Here is an 18,016-nt window from a genome sequence, read left to right on the forward strand (position 1 = left end):
CCAGTGGCCTCAACCCAGCTGCGTGGCTGTCTCATGTGCACATGCGATGACTGAGTGCCGCACTTTCCCCGCTGGTCATGAGGACAAGGCAGCCCTAACTGCCCTGTGCTGGCCTTCTGAAGACCCAAAATTCTGTGCGGCTGTAGGGTATTCTCCCTGCTGCCGACTGTGGCTGGGCTTGCAGGAACCCTGGAGGAGGCAGATTAGCACACTGCACTCTCAGGAAGGAAACCCGGGCTAACTGAGCCCCAGGGGCAGTCCTGTGGGCTGGCAGAGCAGAGGGCACAGGGAAGTGGACAGAGGCATCAGGGTAGACGCTGAGAGTCAGCCCAGGTAGGAGCCCAGAGCAGTGGCCTGACAGCTTGTGCAGATTCCGGGGCGGTGGAGGCGGGGAGCCCCAGTGGAGGCGGCGGAAGACCTGGGTCACGCCTGGCCCTGCTCCCCCCTCCGCCCAGCCCCAGCCTCTATGAGCCTCCTCATCCTCACCACAAACAGAGCCAAGAGTGCCCTGCCCATCCCCGCACGGTCCTCCCCACATCCACGCTGGCAGGGGAGGCGCCTCCCAGGAGCGAACTGACAGGGACTAACTCACAGGGACCATCTGGATCCTTGGGCTCGCGGGGGAGCCAAGGGAACAGAACCTCACCCATTTGCCCGGCTCAGCCGTTCGTTCCTTTGGCCGATCTTTACCAGCACCTGCAAGGGCTAGGGCCGTGCCCGGCGCAGGGACACGACGGGGCAGGGCACTCAGCACCCACTCCCATGGCGCTCCATGAGACCCGGAAGGCTGACAAACACCCGAGTAGCTGAATGCCAGGCAGGACAAAGGCGGTGAAGAGCCTAAAGCAGAAGGGGGTGGGGGTCCTGTGTGGAGGGGCCGTTGGCGCGGCACCATGGAGAGGCCATGGGTGAGTTGTGAGACCAGCGGAAGAGCACCAGGAGGGAGGATGGCAGGCTCAGAGGCCCTGAGGCCAATGCACTTCTGCAGCTGGAGACCACCCTGCCCCCCAAGGTCAGGTGGCTGGAGCCCAGGATGGGGGGGACGGGGTTGTGGAGCAGGTCAGGTAGGATTATGCTTTTAAAAGACCCGTCTGGCAGATGGTATGGGGGCCGCTACAGCATTCGGGGTGAGGGGCTGCTGACCCAGTGGGGTGGGAGCAGGAGCGGTACTGAGAAGTGGTCGGATGCAGGATTTAGCTTAACAAGGACCTGCTGATGGAGAAGAGGAAAGGACTGCTCTGGAAGGACAGAGTTGGCCTTGGCGAGGAGGAAGACTCAGACGCATCGCGGGAGGTGGGGAATTGGGAGTTGGGTTAGACCCAGGTGGACATGGGCATACATGGCAGTCAGAGGGGAGAGTCAGGCTGGAGCTGGAGACCTGGAGTCCCCCCACCAAGAGTTGGGGGGCAGGGGCCGGCAAGGTCGCTCAGGGATCGAGGGCAGGTGGGACCAGAAGGGGCAGAGCCAGGCCTCGGGCCCCACGGCTCAGAGCTGAGCTGAGATTCCAGGGGCCGCACAGGAGGGTGTTCCTGGGAGGGTGGGTCCCCTGCAGTAGGCCTGGGGTGCATGGGGGCTAAGCAACATGGGCAGGACTGGCTACACAGTTTGGGGGTCCCTTGTTAAAACTGATCAAGCACTTCAGGACAGTGACAGCAGAGTGTCAGGCTGGGCATGGCGCGCATGTGCACGCCCGGGAATGCCAGCTGTGGTGGTCGTGGTCGCTGCCAGGACAGTGCCCCGGGCTGGCGACCACTTTGCCCTTCACCTGCCTCCCATGGGCAGGTGGACTGTGTCAGGCACTTGGGTCCACGGGGGCTGCACCCTGGCCTCTGTGAGCGGCGCTTCTCCCTCTCTGTCCGTGGACCCCCAGCCTCCGTCCCTCGGGCAGGAGACACAGCCAGCTGGTAGAGGGCTGGGCAGCCTGTTGGCAGGAGCGGGTGCATGTGGCGGGTGGCCTCACACACAGTGGCTTCCTTGAGTTCGTCTCTTTTCCGAAGGAACCTGCTACATCACAGAGTTTTGAGTTATTTGCTTCTAAATTAAGGTATAACTCTCTTTTAGAGATGTCCCCGGAGAATCCATCAGAAAGTGCTAAGGAGTGAGGCTGTTAAAATCTGCGGTGCGGTGCTGGGGGTGGGGTGGGGGGAAGTGGTTGCAGACTGTCGAGCCCAGCGCACCCTCCAGCAGCTGCTGACCAGCACGCACCCTCCCCAGGCTCCCCCCGCCCCCACCTCTATTGGCCATGCGGTGGCAGTCAGAGCCCAGCTGCAGAAGGAGCCCCTGCCTCGCTGAGCCCCCTGCCCTGGGAGTGGTGGCGGTCAGGTCATGGCGTTGGGTGGAGGGGAGCAGCCGCATGTGTCGTGTCCCCCAGAGCCCCTGGGTAGGCGCTTGGGGAGGGCAGCAACGCTCACTTTCTCCTCTCACAGCCAGTTCCACCAAGAAGGGGCCTATTTTTACTTCGGTTTTCTCCTCTCGGTGGAGGAGACTGGGACCTGGGGAGGTGGGGTGGCTCCTGCGTGGGCACCGGCCGCCCGGGCCCCGGGTGGGCGTCCAGGGACCCTGAGGGCTTCTCAGCAGCCCAGGTGCCCCCCCTTCCTGCAGGCAGCCTGCCTCCGTCCACCCCAGGGTCCCCAGGGGTCCAGGAGGGCTGACTGGTGGAGCTGCTGTGCTGGAGGCCTGTGTGGCGCTGGGGCCAGTGCTAAGGTTCTGGCCATGGCCTGGTCCTTTCCACTGGGAGGACTGAATCATCACAGCTGCTCTTTCTTCTCACCAGCGGCTCTCAGGCAGGGTCCACACACAACTTGGGGTGTCCAGGAGGAGGCTATCAGGCCTCCTAATTCTGTTTCCCCGTTGGGGGCCTCTGTCCGGAACAGCGCCTGTGTCCACACCCGCACAGATCCTGTGCCCCTTCCTGCACGTACCCCAGTGTAACCACTGCCTGTTTTCTTTGTCTGTGCTTATTCTCCGTCTCTCTCTCCTGGACCTGAACATAAGCTCTGTGAGGTCAAGACCTTCCTCTGCTGTTCATCACTGAGAATCTGGCCCCCAGAGCCCGGCCTAGCCCTCAGCAGGGAGCCAGGAAATGGCTGTCAAAGGGGGCCATGAACGTGGCAGGTGAGCAGGCCTCCTGGCGGCTGCAGCCTTCACGTTGGAGAACTGTGGCTCCAGCCCAGTCCTCTGCTCCCGCGAGGTGTGCCTGCCGCTTGACAAGCACAAACCACGCGCAGGTGGACAACCACTGGGCGGGCGCCCATCGGGCCCGACTGGTTGGTTCACTCACAAGCCAGAGGCAGGCAGGCTGCCCAGCTTCTCATGCTGCCATCACAGGCCCAGGTCCCCCCACCGGGGGTCAGACGCCTCCAGCTGACACTGGTCCCTCAGCGATGCCGTGTAACTCGGTGAGGCCCTAGTCAGTCTGGGAGATTTGCAGTCATGACATTTAGAGTCGCGTCCATGGGAAAGTGTCCTCGGAAGGCGAGGGGAGATCCTGGTGGTGGGAAAGGACCATGGCGCTCACAGTGACCACATGATGATCAAGTGGCCTTTCCAGACAGCCCTTGTGCTCCAGGATGAGCTCAGCAGGGAGCTCGGTGAAGGGCAAAGAACACTGAATGGGAAGCCGGGAGACCTGGGCCTAGTCCCAGCTCCACCTGCAGTGTAGACACGGTGAATCCTCTTCACTCTGGGCCTCTGTATCCTCACCTTCAGATCAGGCTGGGTTGAGGGTGCAGGTAGTCTTCATTTCTTACTCCAGCTCTGGAGGGGCTGCCCAAAGCAGTGTTGAGAAGGATTCTGAGGCTGTGTGGTGGCTCAGAGGAAAGTGGTCGTGGTTGATTAGTGGTGTCTGCAGTGGTACAGGAAGCGGGATTTAGCCGTTCTTGCCAGGGGCTGCTCGAGCCCACCCACCGTGCCCTCCCTCCTGCCCAGCAGCTCCAACTCGTCCTCCTACCCGTGGCAGCCTCTCCGTACCCTGATCGAGTGAATGAGCAGGTGACTGAACCTCGTGCTCAGCTCTGCTTGGCCTAGAGCCCCGAGAAGCCTGCCTGGAGCCGGGAGACCAGGTAACCCCTGGTCGTGCTAACCGGTGCTAACGTGCTAACCGGTGTGGTTCCAGCTCCAGGTGTTGTAGGAGTGGGGACGGTGCAGGAGGAAGGGGTGGGTGACGGGCAGGGCCGTGGTGTGAGTCCCAGCCTCCCAAGGATGGGTCACCAGGCTTCACCAGGGATGAAGATGAGAAAAGGCTCCAAGCTGCCAGGAGGGGCCCCTGAAGACCCTGTCAAGGACTTGACACCTGCAGCACTCACCCTGGCTCCAGCAGGCCCTCGTGACCCCAGCTAGTGTTGTGCACGCACCCCCCCCCCGGCCCCGCCCCGTCCCTGCCCTGCCACTGTGCCAGCGAGGCTGTGGGCGGGGCAGGGCAGGGCGGTGTGGAAGGGGCCGGACTAGGGAAGGAGCAGTCCCCACCTGAGGACCTTTCTCAGGTCTTCTCCCTCTGTGCTGACCGACGCCTGGCCCTCACGCCTCCTCCCTGCCCCTGCATGGCACATCCTCTGTGACCCCAGCTGTCCCACTCTGTGGCCTCTGGCCTGCCCACCTGTCCCCTCTTGCTTCCTGTGGCCCCACAGAGAGACCACCACCGCCAGCCAGCCTACTATCTGGCCCTCTTCAGTGCTTCTGGGTGCAGTGGCTCTGTCCCTGAGCTGGGCTTTCCTCCAGCGTGGTCGCCCCCCTCACCCGCTCCGTTACCTCTGATATGCTGTGCAAACATATTTCTCGATAAAATGCTGGGAAGAAAAATAATTAGAGCGTTGCCTCCATTATCCAATTTCTGATTAATCAAACTCTCTTTGTCCTCGGCCAAAATCTGTTCATTTCCCTTAAACAATGGGCCAGTGCCAGGCATCGATTTCCTCTGTGTTAACACCACGCACACATGCACATCCCCGGCCCTGCCCCTGCCCCGCGGCGGGGAGGAGGGAGGCACAGACACCAGCAGCCCCCAGCACCACCCTCTGCCTCCAGGAATCTCCACGACCTCGACGCACCCATTATCCCAGCTCCAGCTCCAGCTCCCTAGCTGGGCTCAGCCCCACGCGGCCTTGGCCTCCAGGTGCATTAGTCTTGTTGCTGGTGGTTCTGGGCTCTCCTGGGGCAGGAGATGTAGGGATGAAGGGCCGGTGCCAAGTGATGGAGGGTGTGGCTGCTGGGGACTGGGCAGAAGGGTGAGCTGCGGCCCCAGCTCTGGGGGAACCAGGACTTTGGGACGCGTCCCCTTCACTGGCACAGGACGGCTGGGGCTGGGCCAGGAGGCCAGGGATGGGGGCCTGGGCCTGTGAGGGGGCCTCAGGGTGCGGATGGGGGCGTGCTTTCAATGGCAGCCGCAGAAACACAGCGCTCGTAGGCTCACCACATGGGGGGACACCCTGGGTGGGGGGCTCAGAAGCAGGGCAGAGTCAGGGTCGGTCCGGGCCACGCACCACCATGTCCATCGGGCGAAGGCCAAAAGGCCTTGCTAGAAGACTTCCCAGAAGTCCCCACTGGCCCCTCCCTGCCCTGAGTTGGCCCCTCCCTCACTCAGTACAAAGGGCTGGGGTGGATTTATCAGCACCTGCTTCCTGCCAGTTACTTCTGGGCCGTGGGACGCATTAGTGACAAACAGACCAGAGCCCCTGCCCCGTAAAGCCCCTGCCCCTTGGAGCCAGCGTCTGTAAGCATGATGGGGCGGGAAACGTGATAAACGAGTCATACAGCAGGTTAGAAAGCGACAGTGCTGTGTGTGGGGGGGGCGTCATAAATAGGATGGGCGGGGGGCCTCTGAGGAGGGGACCCCCGAGCTGCTGGAGCGGATGCAGTGGCTCTCTGGACAGAGGATGTTCCCAGTGGAGGGAAGAGCCAGTGCAGAGGCCCTGAGCTGTCGGGACAGCACAGCAGGAGGTCTGGGGGTCAGGAGTGGGGAGTGGAGGGAGCATGAGGGCAGGTCACGGGGTCAGGGCTGGTCGCAGAGCCTCGGGGCCACAGAAGGACTTGGACTCGAGCTCCGAACTGAGATAGATGTCTGGCCTGCTGCGGGAAGGTTTTGAGCACAGGAGAGACTCTGCCTTGTGTTTTTACAGGGATTCCCCCGTCCGCCCCGTAGGGAGGAGCAGAGTGTGGGGGCAGGGTGTGGGAGCAGGCAGCGGGATGGGTCGCTGGGGCAGTCCAGAGGAGGGGCTGAGGGTCGGGCTCCAGGCAGAGGCCCCCTGAGGTCAGGCCCAGCCCTGAGCTGAGGCCTTGGGCCTGTTAGGAAGGGGTGGGGAAACAGAGGGAGGTGTGCTGGGCCCACGCTGGCCAGTGCCCCCAGCTCCCCTTCCCACTGCCTGCTTACAAGAACTGCCCTTCCCTCCGAGTGGGGCAGCACTGATTTCATTCACGCTCCAGAGCTCCCTGTCCGTCAGGCCGAAGCGAGGCAAAGCGGTGGCAGAATCCACACCTTCGCCCGGTTCCCGACGGGGCTGTCCTGTGACCCAACCCCCTCAGCTCGCGTCCTCGACCAGTCACGTGCCTGAGAATCCCTGTCTCAGCCTCTGCTTCTCGAGAACCCCGTCCAGACAGGGTCAAGGCCACTGTGGGCTTGGACACTCCCGGGGGTGGCCTGTCTCAGAGGGGAGGACCGGGGCCAGCCGCTGAGAGTGACCTGGGGCAGCCGCCGGCCTCGAGAGGACCCACGGGGCTGGACAGTGTGCATGTTCTGGGCCCTTCCTCGGACCTGGGAGTGGGCTAGGCATCTGACTTTTTTGAGCCACGCTGGCCTGGAGACTGAGATCCTGCAGCCTGCAGGTCTGCGTGTGATTAGGAGGCTGGGGAAGGAGGCGTTGAGAAGGGCATAGAAGGAAAAGGGGCTGGACGGAGGCGGTGCTCACCTTCTAGGTGAGAAAAAACAGGAAAGGAGCTGTGAGGGAAGGGGGCTTATAGAGCCCTCGCCAGAGAGGGTCCCACCTGGGGGTCACCAGGTCGGGGGCTGGGATCATGGGGGGCCACGTACAGAGGCAGGGCACAGGAAAATCAGTCCCCACCCAGCCCAGGGGCCTGAGTGACGGTCAGCAGTTCCCTTGGCTGCGGAAACCTAGAGCCAGGCTCTTGGTGAGTGCACCTCCTTCCCCTTGAGTGTGGAGCCTTCCGGTGTTGTTTATTTATTTACTCCCGGCCTGGAGAAATCTCTGGCCTGGTTTCCTCCTGAGTCAGTGTTCCTCAGGCGATGCCATCACATCTCGTCTGTTCGGCCATGGCGGCTGTGGGCCGGAAGGCTGCACACATGGCTGGGGCGTCCAGAGCCACGGGACAGTGCGGGGCCAAGGGAAGGGCCTCTCCCGTCACCTGTAGTGGTCCTGAGGCCAAGGGGCTGCCTGGCCAGGGCAGAGCCAGTTGTTGGAGCCTGTCTGCTGCTGGGGGCGCTGCCCGCCAGCCCCTGTCCTCCTCCCATCTGCTCGGACTCTGGCTCCAAAATAAGCAGGGAACAAGGAAGAGGCAAAGTAAGGGGGCTGCTTTTAAGGGGAGACCCACTGTGGGTCTGGCAGGCAGGCTGGGGTGTGTGGATAAGCTCACCTGGGGCCTGGTCCAGTGGGCTGGGGGGTGGCTGTCAGGGGTCCCCAAGTCAGCAGTGTGTCTGTTCCGTGTATCTTTCCGAGCACCTGCTCAGAGGGAAGTGGAGCTGGGGCCCTGGGGAGGGGGCACAGGGGTCGGGTGTGGCCGGGCAGGAGGAGCCAGCGCCTGAGGAAGGGCCGTCCTGGGTGAGGTCCGGTTCCACTGCCCAGTAGGGGCTCCAGACACTGGGCTCAAGGTCACTCTGGGCGGGTGATAAGTCCAGCCGGTGCTGCAGTGGCCGGGGTCGCTCAGGAGGGAGGCTCTCGCTGGCCCCGGGGGGACGTTCTCAGCTGGGTGGCGGGGCGGGCAGGGCGCTGTGGGGGTGGGGGTAGGAGACGCAACCAGGGAGGCCGGCTGTGCCCAGAGGGCAGCTTCCGGGAGGGCGGCCTGTCCCTGGCCCCTTTCAGTGTTACTGGCATCAAAGTAAGCAGGGGTCATCTCCTCGGAGGGAAAGGTGTGGCTTTTTAGTCCAAAAGTACATGTTGTTGTATCAGAAACCATCAGAGCGTTTGGATTCTGCCGTGTGTGATGTCGGCCAGGCCCTCGAGCTGTAGGGTATGAGGGAGGCGTGGCCTGCGCTTGCTTTGCAGGCCTTTCCAGGGAAGCCCTGTGCCAGTATCCTCCCTGATGCCTGGATCCAGGCTGGTGATGCAACCCGTGCCCACCTCCCGCCACCAGTGGCAGCTCCCTGGGAGAACAGGGGTCTCCAGGGTGGGCAGTTTCTGCCCTCTGGCCCCTGTGGGGAGGGTCCCTGCCAGGGCAACCATCTCTGAGCTGCTCCCTAGGGAACTGTGGGAGGGACGCTCCTGGGGTGGACCTGCCCTGAGCTGGGCCCAGGCCAGGCAGGCTCTCCCACTGCCCAGCCGAGCCCTTGGTCAGTGTCATCCCAGCTGTCCCCACCCTGGCCCATTCCCTTCCCCTACATGACTGGTGGCTTCTTGTCGTCTGTCTCCTCCAGCGTCACCTCCTTGGACCTCCCCCCATCCCACTAGTTGGCTGCCCACCACACACACCTTCTCCCCTTCTCCACGGCACTGCTCTTCACCAGTCCCCCCACCAGAACACAAGCCCCTTGGTGCCCAGACTCACCCCATGTCCCCAAGCGCAGAGCAGAGCCTGACATACAGGCTCGGTCCCCCGAGGGGACCGTGATGATCAGACAGGGCCCAGGGTTGGCTGATGGCCTCCTGGGAGGGCCGGGGGGGCCCCGATGGGATGGAACCAGTGGATCGGGGGTGGAGCACTTTTCTGAGACCAGAGACGGCGTCCGTCCTGAGCGAGGCCGTGGGGTGCAGCGCTGACGCCACCGCCCAGGGGTCCCAGTGGGGAGGGGCTCAGGCCTGGGTATACTCTTCTGCATCCCAGGGGCCGGGCGGCCACCAAACCATGGAGGTGGCCTGAGGCCACAGCTGTGAGCTGCAGCCCAACCACCCTCCCCGAGTAAGGCAGCCTTTATTCTCTTTCTGTCCTTTTCCTTTAAGGGGAAAATACCAGTTTGGACCCTCCCCCCGCCCACCTTGATCCCGTGTTCAGGAGGAGCGGGGCCACAGCCTCCCTGGCAACACCCTGGCTGGCAGCTGCGACCCCACTTCTGCTCTGGGTTCCTACTGTCTGAGCTGTGACTCGGGCCTTCCGTTCAAAGCAGGAACACGAGGCCAGTTTTAAAGCACAGACGCCTAAGTGCAAACGCAAGTCAGTTTAAAGAAAACCAGGGGGTAGATGACAGAGCAGGCGACCAGTGGTGCCGGGGGTCCTGGGGGTCAGAGGACCCACGGGCCCGAGCCCTGCAGGCCCTCGCACGCAGCCCCGAGGAAGGTGCCCCCCTCCCAAAACCTCAGTTTCCACACCTGAGGTGCCATGCCCAGCTCTGGACACCCCGCAAGGCTGAGGCAGGGAGCCGTACTCTCAGCACAGAGGTGCAGGCCGCCCCCCCGGGGGGCCCCGGCGGTCGAGGGTGCAGCCAGGCCCTCTCCCTGGCCCCCCGGTGCCCAGCTCCCCCGGGACGGCCCCTCCCTGAGGCCCAGCCCTCAGCTGCCCTGAGTCCGAGGACACATGCAAACGGCCCCGTGGGGTCTGCGGGCCCGGGCTGGCCGGGCAGGGGCTGTTGCGCCCAGAGGTAAAAGGCCTTTCGTGGGGCCGCAGCTTGAGTTCAGGCGGGTGGAGGCGGGGAGCAGAGGGGCGGGGGGTGGTCAGAAGCGCACGCAAAGGACACAGGCCTGTTGGGTGCCACGGGCGGGTCTAAGCCAGGCTCGAGAAGACCCAACGAGGGGCGCACGGGGACCCGGCACTTGGGCTCAAATGTCCACCGAACGTGGAACTCTGGGCTCCAGCTCACCGGGTGCGCACGGGCAGTGGGAAACGGGTCCTTCTTAGGATGGGAGGACACGGGTCAGCGGAGACGGCCACAGGGAGGGAGCTGACGCGGGGATGGCAGTTCTGGAGGGCGGGGAGAGGGACCCACTCTTCAGAAGATGGAAACGACTTGGGTGGTTCAGGCCCAGGAGGCCAGTGACAGAGGCGTGTGGACAGGACATGGGCGTTGGAACTCAGGCAGGCCCCCCCCCCCAGGCCTCTACAGAAGGCTGCAGGGGCTCAGGAGCAGCTGCAGATGGAGGGGGGACAGCGGTGCTGAGTCACAGCCCCACCCAGCTCCGCAGGGGCAAGGGGCAGGCTCTGGGGGTGGAAAGGCCCAGGACCTCAGACAGCCCTGGTCCCCGCTCTGGCACTGGGGACTCGCTGGTCAAGGGCATCAGGTGGGTGGTCTCACTCGGCCTTGCTGGCCCTGTGACCTGGGCTGCCCTCTGCCCTGGGGTCCTCCCCCCGTCCCCCGCATGGCTGGCCACCTGAGTGACCTCTGCTTGGGCCTCAAACGCCCCCTCTCAAGCACACCCTTATCTAGTGGCCCAGGGCTCAGTGTGGAGCAGGCTTTCCTTGGGGCGGGGAGGGTGTCTGGAGAGGGAGGGGCTGGGCCCGTCTCCCTCAGAGGAAGCGGGGACCTGTGAGGAGGGTGCCCCACCCGCTGGGTCCAGGCCTTCTCAGGCCAGTAAGCCGATAAGCCATCTTCTGTCCTTGGAGACCCTCTGGCTTAGCCCGGCTTGGGTGCAACACCTTAGGTGACCTTGACCCTGGGCTCCCTTCCTGCGTCGGGGGGTGGGGGCAGGAGGAGCTGCTGAGAGCAAGGTCAGGGGCTGGCGTTCCACAGCCTTGCTCCGCCCCAGCTCCTGACACAGCTGCGAAGAGGGTTACAGCGGACCCGGGTGTCACGTGGTTGGAGCTCTGGGCCAGGCCATGGTGGGGGGGTGTCCAGGGTACAGGGCGCCAGATATGCAAAGGCCCCAGAGAGGTGGCAGCAGCGTGTCCCCACCCCTGGCTCCAGGCCGTCACCAGATTCTGTGACATGAGATTTGAGAGGGCCGTGTCTGGGGAAGGGCAGTGTGACAGGAGGGCAAGTGGGCCTGCCAGGCCGTGAGCCATGGTCCAGGGTTGGGGGTCGGGGACAGGGCAGGGAGGTTTTGAAGGGAAGTATCTGCCTGAGACCACAGGAAGGAGAGCAACTTGCAGCCACAGGGCTGCTGAGTGGGCTCTGGGTTTGGAGTCCTGCCCTCGCAGCCTTGGGGTCCACAGGCGGGTCCGGGAGTCCGGGAGGCCTATGAGGGGCTGTGATGGAGCTTGTCAAGACCCGCAAAGGACCCAGTTTCTCCCCACAGCTGCTGGGGAGCCCCCGTGGGTGCACGTGTGTAGACCGAGCCCGCCAGGGGCGCACCTGCCGCTTCTCCCCAGCGTCCCCTCTCCAAGAACAGTCCCGCTCCCGCCCTGGGGCCAGACCCTGGGGCGCCCTGAACCCAACCGCAGCCCTGTCCCCTGGACTGCTGCGTGCAGAGCCTTCCTGGTCCAGGGATGCTGTTCACACCCCAGACAACACAGCACTCATTACCCAAACCTTGACTGGCTCCCACCTGACTCAGGGAAGAGGCCGGCCCCGCAACCTGTGCAGCCTGCATCGACCCCCCCACCCCCACCCCACTCTCTGGAACTGGGCCCCTCCCTCACCACTGCTCACTTGCTACCTTTGGTCTGATGCCCACCCTTCTCCGTCAAGGGTCTTCAGCAGTGCCCCCCCTCCATCACCGCCAGCTGGCCCAATAAGTAACTGTGAGTGACAGAGCCCTGACTCCTCCACGTGCACCCCTGCTCCCCACATGCCATGTGCAGCGGCACAGACGTGCGTGTGCACCTCCCTACACACACGTACATGGACCTGCACACAGGCACTACCTAGACCAGTGTGTGCACACGTGTGCCGTCCTGCACACGGACACAGGCACGGATCTGCAGGCACACGACCACAACATGGGTGTGCACCCGTGCCGTGGGCTCCTCCCGGCTGGCCCGCCCCCTCCTCTCCCTGTGCCTCTCTCATCTGTCTCGGTCTGGCCACCCTGCCTTCCTTCAGTTCCCCGGTCACGCCATGGCACCCCTGCCCCCCTCCCCAAGTGCCCCTCCCTCCCCCACTCCTCAGTGATTTACAGCCAGACCCAGCAGCGCTGTGGTGGGGCATCCTGGGTGTCGGGACCTGGGGACTCATGAACAGTTACTGGCCAGGGAATGATGTGGTCGTCCTGCCCTTGGCCCTGTGCCTCTGGGCTGACTGGGGACGTCCTCAGGGGTCCAGGAAAGCCCAGTCAGACACAAAGATATTGAAATGGCAGGAGCCTCCGAGGGGGTGGGGCTGTCCTGAGGTCCCCCTGCTCACAGACCTCCCTCACTGTGTCCGCGCACAGCCCCAGGCTCCACCACCCCATAGGTGGCAGTTGGCTCCCAGACTTGGCCCAACACGCACAGTCGCCCCCAGCCACGATTCCCATTTACTCCTCCATTGCCCTGTGGCTGCACTGGTCAAGGACCACGTGGCCAGCCCCACTTTTCTCATGGGTGTGTTAAAATACAAATAATAAAATTTACCATTTTAGCCATTTTTAAATGGTACAGTTTAGTGGCATTAAGTACATTCACGTCATTGTGCAACCATGACCACCATCATCTCCAGAACCTTTTCATCTTCCCAAACTGAGACTCTGACCCTATTAAGCAACAGCTCCCCAGCCCCTGGCACCAACTACCTTCTGTCCCTATGAACTTGACTGTGCTAAGGACCTTACGTAATTAGAATCCTACGGTATTTGTCCTTTTGTGCTGGGCCTGTTTCACTGAGCATAATGTCCCCAAGGCTCATCCATGTTGTGGCAGGTGTCAGAATTTCCTTCCTTTTTATGGCTGAATAACATTCCCTTGTATGTTTTTATCACATTTTGTTTGTCCATTTGTCTGTCGGTGGACACTTGAGTTGCTTCTGCTGCTTAGCTATGTGGATAATGCTGTTATGAACATGGGTGTACAAAAATTGCTTTTGAGACCCTGCTTTCAATTCTTTTGGGTATGTACCCAGAGGTGGAATTACTGGATCATGTGGTAGATCTGTTTTTATTTTTGTGAGAAACCTCCATACTGTTTTCTGTAGTAGCTGCACCATTTTACCTTCCCACCAACAGTGCGCAAGGGTTCCAATTTCTTCATATCTCGTCAGTATTCACTGTTTTCTGGGATTTTTTCAGTAGTAGCTATCCTTATAGGTGTGAGGTGGTATCTTAGTGTGGTTTTGGTTTGCATTTCTCTAGTAATTAGTGATGAACATCTTTTCATGTTCTTATTGGCCATTCATGTATCTTCATTGGATAAATGTCCATTCAAGTCCTTTGCCCAGTTTTGAATCAGGTTGTGTTTTTTTGTTGAATTTTAGGAGTTGTCTCAATATTCTAGATATTAATCCCTTATTAGGTATACAATTTGCAGATGTTTTCTTCCATTCCATGGATTGCCTCTTTACCTGCTGATACCGTCTTTTGGTGCACAAAAGTTTAAAATTTTCATGAAATCCAGTTTGTTTTTTCTTTTGTTGCCTGTACCTTTGGTGTCTTATCCAAGAAATCAATGCCAAACCCAGTGTCAGGTGGCTTTTGCCCTATGCTTTTTCCTAAGAGTCTTTACAGTATTAAGTCTTTGATCCATTTTAAGTTAATTTTTGTATGTGGTGTTTGGTAAGGGCCTCAGTCTGGTGGGAGAGACCAGAGAAGGGGCGGGCATGGTAGGGAGAGGTGGGGTGCCCGCTGGTGGGCCACGAGGGCCTGAGCTGGCCCGTGAGGAGCAGGCAGGGGTCCCATGCCAGAGCCAGGTGGAGGGCGGGCTCCCCAGGCTGCATGGGGTTGGGTGCAGGGGGTTGTGTGCGGTGCTTGCGAGGACGCGGCCGACGGTGCAGTCTGTTCAAGTGCAGCCCTACACGGAGGCAGGGGACTGGCCTGCTGGATCCCATGCCGTGTCACCTGCCCGGGTTAAACTATGTTCCGAGAGAGGGGTCACCACAGGGAGACCCAGCGCCCGGGGGCCTGCTTGTCTCTGGGGGCCCCAGACAATGGGAGGGACCTGCTCTCCTGGGTGACCTTTGTCCCTGTCGCTGATCAGCTGAGGGAGAATTGGCCACTTGGGGCCTGCCTGTACCTGAGACTTTAAGACACAAAATTGAGAAAAACGGAAATGACAACATGCAGTTCCCCCAGTGTAGCCAGCATCGCCTTCAGGAGGCCGGGCACCGGGGACCCTGGGCAGATGCTGGGCTGGAGCTAGATGTCCGGGGCTGCCGGCCAAGGGCAGAACCAGGTCATCAGCAGGGACCAGGGAGCAACCACTGGGTCCCTGTCGCACATACTTATGGTCCAGGGCAAGTCCCTGGCGGGACTCTTGTCTATAAACCTTTCTTATGACACAGTTCATGAGGGAAGTGTAGGAAACATGGTAAAATGCACAAATCCCTTGTAATTTCACAACATAGAGCTCATTGCTGCTTGGAAAATAACTTTGCAGACCTCTACTCACACAGTACGTGCACGCACATGTGTGTTGGGGGTCACTTGCCTGTGGGTGCGTGTGCTGCCTGTGTCCTGTATGCATCGTCCTACGACACTCGCTCGAGAGCACCCACCCTGTGCCCGGAGGGGGGTCATCTCGGGGCTTCTGTTCTAAGCGTGATCACCATCCTTGCTGGGGCCGTGCTGAATGACCAGCCGTTTAGTCGCTGCTCTCAGCAGAGACGTCTCCTGGTACATCCCCCACCGTGGGCTGTGGGGCTGCAGGCGAAGCAGGAGACACTCAGCGCCCCAAGGCTGAACCCCTCCCACCTTGCCGACTGGGCACCTGCTGTGTGCCGGGCCCAAGTGCTGCCGCGGAGGGCGGGGCGGGACGGGGTGGAGGCCCAGGCAGCAGAATAGGGGGCGCTCTCAGGTGATGGGGATGGGGGTGGGGGGAGCACTGGCTGGGTACCAGGCTCTGTGCCGGCCACTTTACCTCTTAGGAACCAGCTCTGGGTGTACTGTGATCAGTGAGGGACAGGCTCTGAGAACGGGGGTCATGGGCCCGGCCACACAGCTGGGCTGACACCACCCTGAGAGCAGTGGAGTGCATCAGGGTCCCCCCGAGTGGCACGGGGAGCCCAGGGAGAGAACGGGCTCGGGGTCAGCTCCAGGGCAGGATGGTGGGGACTGGCAGGCATGGAGGCAGCTGGGAGAGTGACGGGCAGGTAGGGGGACATGAACAAGACTCGGGGTCCTTCCCACCCAGGGCCTGCTGTGGGAGGAACGGGGGCATTAGGGGGTGGATGCTGGCCATGGCAAGATGGGGGTGCTGCAGGGGGCAGGCTGCCAGGCAGGGACAGAGGCTGTGTGGATGGGGTGGGGGGGTGCCGTCCTGGGCTCCCAGGAAGGGGCAGAGGCTGAGCTTTGGGGATGCCCTGGTGGGAAGGACCCAGCCCAGCTGCTGCAGGTGGTCGGGGGAGCCCTGGGAGGAGCATGCAGACTTCCCGGGTCAACAGGGGGCTGGCAGAGAGCTGGTGCTGAGGCCCTGCACCAGGTGTGAGCACAGCTGCTCCTTATTGACCAGCTGGGGCAGGGGACCTGAAAGGCTTGGCCTGGGACCAGGGAGCCTCTGCCTTGCCCTGGACTTGCTGTTTCCCGATGCCCTTGCATTGCTCTGGCCTGTCCTGCCGCCCACACCTGGCCACTGCCCTGCCCATTTGAGAGCCCCTGCCCTGGAGAGAGCAGGAGTGACCCCACTCCCGGGAGGCGGTAAGAGTCGGTAGCACCCAGTTACCCTGGTCTGGGACCCCATGGTAAACATGTGGGTGCAGCGCCAGCAGCTGCAGGAGAGAGTACGGAACCACCACATGGAATCCTAACCACCACCAGACTGAGGTCTGAGGCTCAGCGAGGGTGAGGTCGCCGGGTCCGGGTGGGCAGGGCAGAGTGGTGGGGCGCTGGGCTCTCTCCCCTCTGAAGACCCTCAGGCCTGGTCCTGGCCTAGCTGTGGGCACTCTTTCCTAGAGCGCGGGCTTCAGGCCAGCTGGCCGGCGGGAGGGGTGCAGGGTGGCGGCCAGGCATGTTTTGCTGGGGTTTGAGCTCCACTGGGGGGGCGGGGGAGGGCTCTGATTCATCATTCCCCAGGCCGCTTCCCGCCGTCCAGGGCTCCCCTGCCCACCCAGCCTGTGGTGGGAGGAGGCTCATGCTGTTCTCTTGTTGGCAGGTGAAGGCGGATGCCCGAGGCAGGGGGACCGCAGGGAGAGGCCGCAACATCCTTACTGGCAGCCAGCCCTCCAGCCACACTCGGCAGCATCATCCCAGCAACCAGCGACCAGACGGCTTCCCACCGTCAGGAGGACAGGGAATGACTGCGGCGCATCTGGCCCCGCGGTGGCCCTGGGAGGTGGAGTGTCCCTGAGGGAGGGCTCAGCCGCCTCCCACAGCGCAAGAGCCATGCCAGCTGGAGAGGAGGCGCCGGGGCAAGGGCTGCAGTGGGGCATGGCCTCACCCCCCTACCCACGCTGAGCGCTCCAGGGCACCGGCTCCCATCCACTGGGCGCACCTGCCTCGAGTCTCAGCTGCCCCTCTTGGTGGCCACCGGGAGAGGCCCCCCATCCCGTGCTCCGCGTCTGGGCCCGCCGCTGCCAGACCATGGGATGTCGGCAAAGCTCAGAGGAGAAAGAGGCAGCACGGCGGTCCCGGCGAATTGACCGCCACCTGCGTTCGGAGAGCCAGCGGCAGCGCCGCGAGATCAAGCTGCTCCTTCTGGGCACCAGCAACTCGGGCAAGAGCACCATTGTGAAGCAGATGAAGATCATCCACAGCGGCGGCTTCAACCTAGAGGCCTGCAAGGAGTACAAGCCGCTCATTATCTACAACGCCATTGATTCGCTGACCCGCATCATCCGTGCCCTGGCTGCGCTCAAGATCGACTTCCACAACCCCGACCGCGCCTACGACGCTGTGCAGCTGTTCGCGCTGACAGGCCCCGCCGAGAGCAAGGGCGAGATCACACCTGAGCTGCTGGGTGTCATGCGGCGGCTGTGGGCCGACCCCGGGGCGCAGGCCTGCTTCGGCCGCTCCAGCGAGTACCACCTGGAGGACAACGCGGCCTACTACCTGAACGACCTGGAGCGCATCGCCGCGCCCGACTACGTGCCCACCGTGGAGGACATCCTGCGCTCCCGGGACATGACCACGGGCATCGTGGAGAACAAGTTCACCTTCAAGGAGCTCACCTTCAAGATGGTGGACGTGGGCGGGCAGAGATCAGAGCGCAAAAAGTGGATCCACTGCTTCGAGGGCGTCACCGCCATCATCTTCTGCGTGGAGCTTAGTGGCTACGACCTGAAGCTCTATGAGGACAACCAGACGGTGAGTGAGTGACCAGGCTCTTCTTCTGCTCGTTGCTGCCACGCGGGAGCCAGCGGGATCCTGGCTGTGTCCAGGGTGGGAGGGGAGTGGCTGCTGTCCAAGGGGAGCCAGGGCTGCTCCAGCGAGGACCTCAGGGTAACACCTGCCGTCAGGACGTCTGCCTGGAGGGCAGCTCTCGGTGGCCACCCCAGCTGGGAGGCCCCCAACTCCACTCTAACCCTACCCTGGGTTCCACTGGGCAGGGATACCCTCTGTGCTATGCCACCCTCACTGGCTGCAGACAGCACTGCCCTCATGGTGCTCACGGGCCCAGGTGGCCTCACCTAGGTGCTGCGAGCAGACCATACACCCCATGCCTGACGCTCTCGGGGTGCAGAGGGCCAGCTCTCTGCTGAGCAGGGCCTGCTCCTCGGCTCCCAGAGCGTGTTAGCCACCTGGGGGTGGGGAGGAGGGGACGCTGGCACCGTGAGGGGCTTTGCTGCAGGTGAGGTCGAGTGTGGCCAGGTACACAGGGAGTGACCCTGGAGGCAGGAGGGAGTCTGGCTGCCCTACAGGACACGGCACAGGCTGGGCGTCCAGTTGTTGGTCCGTGTGGCAGTTCAATAAATGCAGCAGCTCCC

The 18,016-nt window shown here is 62.4% G+C and overlaps 2 protein-coding genes across 3 annotated transcripts in view; one reads left to right on the forward strand and one right to left on the reverse strand.

Moving 5' to 3' along the window:
- RSPH14 (radial spoke head 14 homolog) overlaps positions 1-18,016 on the reverse strand; it is a 62,281-nt gene that overhangs the window by 11,037 nt on the left and 33,228 nt on the right. The window lies entirely within an intron of this gene.
- Positions 1-18,016, forward strand: part of GNAZ (G protein subunit alpha z) — a 42,480-nt gene that overhangs the window by 2,299 nt on the left and 22,165 nt on the right. The window contains exon 2 of the mRNA XM_082641529.1: positions 16,246-17,396. Within this exon, the coding sequence (XP_082497655.1) occupies positions 16,674-17,396 (723 nt within the window). The 5' untranslated portion in view covers positions 16,246-16,673. The remainder of the gene's footprint in view (positions 1-16,245; positions 17,397-18,016) is intronic.

Source organism: Mesoplodon mirus, assembly GCF_964341445.2.
Source record: "Mesoplodon mirus genome assembly, chromosome: 13".
NCBI lineage: Eukaryota > Metazoa > Chordata > Mammalia > Artiodactyla > Ziphiidae > Mesoplodon > Mesoplodon mirus.